At 39.9% G+C, this 5,517-nt stretch overlaps 1 protein-coding gene across 1 annotated transcript; it reads right to left on the bottom strand.

The window, feature by feature from the left end:
- Positions 1–1,714: 1,714 nt before the first annotated feature.
- LOC144628123 (uncharacterized) lies at positions 1,715–5,220 on the bottom strand. Its single transcript, XM_078486182.1, has 2 exons — positions 4,540–5,220; positions 1,715–2,043 (listed from the first exon to the last, which is right to left on the bottom strand). Exons 1-2 carry the CDS (start codon positions 4,888–4,890, stop codon positions 1,969–1,971), a joined length of 426 nt encoding a protein of 141 aa, XP_078342308.1. The 5' UTR covers positions 4,891–5,220; the 3' UTR covers positions 1,715–1,968.
- Between the last annotated feature and the right edge of the window lie 297 nt (positions 5,221–5,517).

Genomic DNA, 5,517 nt, shown 5'->3' on the forward strand with positions numbered 1-5,517 from the left:
ACGAGAAAGTCATGTACGCTTTGAGCTGCTGGAAAGTTCTATTCTGGCGCATTCTCGAACCCTCGTTGGTTTGAAAATGCTTTTGAAGGCTCCTCGCTTCGAAAAGCACGTTTTATCCAAGAATTTAATAATGTTATCAAGTTAGCGCTGTAAATTTTAAGGTTAAGGAAAAGCACCTGGTACCAGAAGGGGAAACTTGACGCAAGTTGTGTCCAAAATTGTCAATTCAGATGCAGTTACATATTTTGTGTTTCTACTGAAGATTGTGTTATTGTAATGTCATGTTTATCGTAGCCCAGCTATATTTTAACTGACATCCACCCATTCCTTTTAGTGTAAGTTCTGAGAATTTGGTAGTAAATAAGGGCAAAATCCCATTACAAGTTGAATATTTTTGTTGTCACTGTCATTATCCTGCTTGAGAATGAACGTATTGTATCTTGAGACTTTTAAATCAGCCCATATTTAACCTGACCCTCGTCTTAAAAAGACCAAGACTTGGTGCGATAAAGTGTAACGGCGCCGTGTATGTGCATTTGGCGACTTAACCTTCGATTTTTCCGCACCAGTCTCCACACGAGAGAAGTCGCAACAGGCGAGAGTCTTAAATATAATGGAAAGAAACCCAAAAACGAGCCTTTAAACCAGGAATTATATGCAATGGTTGCGCGTTTGAAGTGCACGTAACTGACAAGTTGAACTCAATGGTGTTGACACGGGCGGAAACACTTGGGAAGTAAGCGAGAAGTGAACTTTTTCACTGCAGGTATTCAACTAACACAAATGCGAAGTTTAGATATAAAAGTAATTCCCAGCTCAATTTTCTTTCTTTCTATTGCTGGTTAACCTTCGGTCTTATCTTTAGAAAGCACATCAGTCTCCCAGCGCACTCCGTTCCCCGTGAGAAAGATAACTTACTGACCGCGTGACCATGACTGGGTTTCACGTCACGCAATCACCTACAATCGGATGGAATTGTACGCGCGTGTTCTTCCGCGCGCGACAGATGTCCTACTGTGTGCGTGACACAACCGCGCCTGCTATTCCATCGACCGACACCAATACAAGCTAATACACAGGAGTAATGCGAGGGGGTTGAATTTCTTCTTGTAACTTGTGAAAAGAAAAAAGATCTCTCTCTTATGCATTGCACATTCTTTTTCAGCCCCCGCGAGAGATGTGTGGAACATTGAAGATAAAACCGAGGATGGAGCACTACTTTGCTGGCTGTTGTAAGCGCGCGAAAAGGAATGGCTCGTGTGTTTCGGCAGATTAGTAATTTGAAAAATAGTTTGAAGCTTCTGTTTCAGTTACGCAATTGAAACGCCGCTGCAGCTTCGTCTTACTTTTGCAGATCGAAACTCTGATCATTTTGGTGCTTTGACAGTTGTAACTAAACAAACAACACAAGACCTGTAAAAATGCAGAAATGTAACATACACTGCCTCGGTCATTGTTTGCAAAGTGAATTGGGGTTTACTGAAAGAGTCTGTGTATGGAATAGTCGCTCAAAAAGGCTGGTGCAAGACTTCAGTTGCCAAAGCGACATGGAGCGCCGTTACTTTCTTTGAACAGGATGCTAAAAAGGCCGAGTGAGCATCGGATTAGTAGAGCTCGTGTGGAGCCGACCACAGGAGGAAGTTTGGGACGAAAATCGGGTCTAAGATCAGTATTGAAACAACTACACAGTTTTTAACAGAATTTATTGAGAATTTCTTTTACTTATGCCACAGCAAATAACCCATTGTTGTGAGGAATAGAGATTGCGGAGAACTGAAATTATAACACCTGTGATAAGAGTAGATTTGCATTTTATGCTTCTAGAATACGTTGGTGTTCACGGTCCGTGAATAAGAGAGTCCTTCACATCTTGGCTATTACTATCAAGTTGAGGGGCTACAAGCCACAAGGATGTAAATTAAATTTACATCGGTGAATGTAACGGCTAACCGGTTAAATACTGTTTAACTAAACTCCAGGTAACTGAACTTGCTCTGAAGAAACGTATGGATGGTCACAGGAAGCACCTGGGTGCAAAAATATCTGCAAAATAAGAATATTAAAAAAGGTATATAATGTGTTATTGAGAATGGGAGATTTTTAGAGATAACCCGGTTGCCGCAAATGATGAAGCCAACGCAGACTAACTTAAGGTGGATTTCCACTGACGCGTAATTTTTAACGTGCGTTTACGTGCGTAAAAAAATTAGAGACAGAGTATGAACGACTTGCGTCAACGTGTACGCAAGTCGTTCATACATTGTCTCGCTCGTAAACGCTGTTTTGCATTAGGCTGTTTTTCACTAGCGACGAAGTTTTAAGAGCGCTCGCGACCTAGTGAAAATCGCGCTCGAAGGAATCTCGGAGTCGAAAGAATCAGAACGTTTCCATTTTCCCTGATTCCGCTTATGACTCTCAATCAGACCCTCTAGATTGTCGGAGTCGCAAGTAGAAGCGGAAGAACAAACCAATCAGGATGTTAGTTCCCACACCCTGCAAGTACTTTCTTTCTGCATGCAAGTCCGTCAATTTAGTTTTCACTAGATCATAAGCGACGGAGTCATAAGCGGATTCGGAATTTCTGTTTACGTCTCCGTCGCAGATTGCATCTCACTAGATCGTAACACTATGCTCTTCTGATTACAACTCCGACTGCGTCGCTAGTGTAAACCAGCCTTTAAAGTTCATTCGAACACACTTGAAATAATTGGACAACAATTCAGTGCCTCTCGCAGATGTTAACCTCGTCTTAAATTCACACGAACAGCCTTGAATTCGATGTAAACAGACCTCACTTATTGTGGTCAACCATAACGGTAATCTATCGAAATTTCGCGAATAATTTGCATATCTGAACGACTACATTATTACGTCAGATCCAATACCTCTGCTGGGTTTATATATTGAATAGAGGTCATTAGCTCAATACTGCCGAATACTGCAGTAAATTAATGAAATTGGCATTGTTGCTATTTTGATGATGTGAGGCAATCTACCTGACATTCTGGCACAAGCGGCAGGTAGACAAAACCAAACTAAGGTATAAATTTTAGCCCCCGGCGGTAGATTGTCTTTTAAGGCTACCGTGACAGAGACTAATACTGTCTATCGATGTGTAGTGGCAATCTTAGCTGTCGTGACATCATGCCGAGTAGAACCGCTAATGATCAGTAGCGCTGACAATGAGCATACGTCGTCACTTAGCAACCACACTGAGTTATCCTTTATTGTGGGCTCATCCATTTTTTTGTCGCAGAATTGGGATTTCGAAATAAAGCGATCAATATCTTTAAGTGTCTCTCCAAGATCGAAAATAAATACAGGTAAACTAATATCTCGGGGATTAATCTCAAAAAGAAATTGTTGCTCTGTGTCAGAAGGCAATTGGGATTTCGAAATACAGTGATCTTTATCTGAAAGTGCCTCTTCTTTTGTTACTTTTTTCGGGGCAGATCGGAAAAATGATCACATATAAACTAATATCACGGGGATTAGTCTCAAAAAGAAATTGTTGCTCCACGTCAGAAGGCAATTGGGATTTCGAAATACAGCGATCACTAGTCTGAAAGTGTCTCTGGTCCAGATCGGAAAAATGATCACATATAAACTAATATCACGGGGATTAGTCTCAAAAAGAATTTGCTACGTTGCGTCTGGATGCAAATGAAGACTCTTATTTACAATCAACTTGAAGGAGTGAAAAGTTGAATTATTGCCTTTATCAGCATTAAGAAGCCTTGAAACCCAGACAGTCTGGTTTTGATTATGAATTTATTGGCTGTTTATAAATTGGCAATAAATTACTATAAGATGCCAATCAGTCTCGAAATCTATTTCTAAGCGATATTAGGGCAATTTTGTGGGTCAGTTAAGTTGAAATCACAGCAAAAACTGTAATTATTGGATGATTCTTGTGTTCTTTGTGCAAAGTTGAATGTCTCGATTTCCCTGAATCCATTCTTTACCTCAAATTCAAGTTTTACGAGTCAGACTTGCCGGGAAAAGTTTCCGGAATCCTTTCACACTCGTAAAGAAAATTTCTATTTGCAAAATAAAAAAAAATTAGGGCCACACGAAAGTACTTCGCAATAGCTTTCATTAAATGACGGGTCATGAACCAAGCTTTCATGCACAGACTTGAGCTAGGACCACCTCCTTAAGCACCACATGAAAATACTTCGTAACAGAAGAACAGAAATACTTCGAAACAAAAAGGCTTAGAGTACATTCAGGTTTTAGAACAAACACGAGGTATTAAACTTCCCAGCGAAAAGAAAAATTTGAATGGTCACTCACTAACGTTTTATCAATAGGCTTAAAGTTAGAACCACTTTGCTAAACGTACAGTCTCAGATAAAAGTTCCACCTAGTAGCTTTGTTTAGGGTTTCGTCCACAGGCTGTAAGTGAAAACCACCTTACGTAGCACACTTAAGAGTACAACAAGAAAGTACTACACAATAGTTTTCGTTTATATGATCACACTTTGGGGTCTAATCAACAGATTTGGAAGATAGAGCAACCTTATTTAACATGCTTACCTCTTGTAGGCGTTGAAAGTCGACATCATAAAGGTCCCAGCCATCTTTTTCGGTCACCCATGCGCTATCATGATTCCTGTTGATATCTTTAAGTTCACACACGTTTACGTCGTCGCTGTCTTTTTTGTGTATAAAATTGAACGATTTGCACCTCGCATCTCTCAAACATGCATCAGCACACTGATATGGCGAGAGAACACCAGGTATGGTATTTATTTCATGATTCCAGAGCTTCCTATTCATTGTTTGATAGTCATTCAGAGTTGTTCGATTCGGGCAACTTGCGCGGATTTCATTGACGCAGGATAACACGAGGCAAATAAAAGAAACCAAGATTGGCACGTGCTGCATTACAATGGCTTCCTTTTTGATTGTCCAATAGAGTCCAATTTTGATATTGTCTTTTTCCCGTGAACTTCACTTAGGCTAGCCACATCTTTAAGATCGCTTGCATCGATTCCCCAAGACGAACTCCATCGCCTATGCAAGGGCTGCCTCTTTCGTTGTCAATACTTGAAATCTAATTTCCTTCGCATTTAATTGCATTTGAATAAGATGGAGACGTTTTATGACTGGAGTGTAAAGCTGTATTTACAGCATCTTAATTAAAATTCGCTTCAATAAAAGACAGGTAATAAAAAGAGCGATAAGAACGCGAAACAAAAGGCTTAGAGTACATTCAGGTTTTAGAACAAACACGAGGTATTAAACTTCCCAGCGAAAAGAAAAATTTTAAAAGGCTTATAATTTAACATGAAATCAGTATCAGATTTCTGTTCTTTTTCCTGTGGACGTCTTCAAATGTTACAGTTTACAGTCATGTTATATTTGGCGGTGTAGGTTTACACGATTTTGATTGGCAGCTTTGTGGTTCGCATGTCATTTAACGTCATTTGTTCTGTACAAATGGATCAAAGCCGGAAAAAGCTATTTGTTTAGTGACGTCGAAATGACGCCATTTTATTGTTTCGGATAGGT

Source organism: Oculina patagonica, chromosome 10 (assembly GCF_052425735.1).
Source record: "Oculina patagonica isolate OP01 chromosome 10, crgOcupat, whole genome shotgun sequence".
In the NCBI taxonomy this organism is placed as follows: domain Eukaryota; kingdom Metazoa; phylum Cnidaria; class Anthozoa; order Scleractinia; family Oculinidae; genus Oculina; species Oculina patagonica.

Bases quoted from the DNA above. Each gene is read 5' to 3' on its own strand.
- LOC144628123 (XM_078486182.1), bottom strand. From the start codon at position 4,890: ATGCAGCACGTGCCAATCTTGGTTTCTTTTATTTGCCTCGTGTTATCC. The intron at 2,044-4,539 runs GTAAGCATGTTA...CTTATTTTGCAG, and splicing joins ACTTTCAACGCCTACAAGAG to ATATTTTTGCACCCAGGTGC.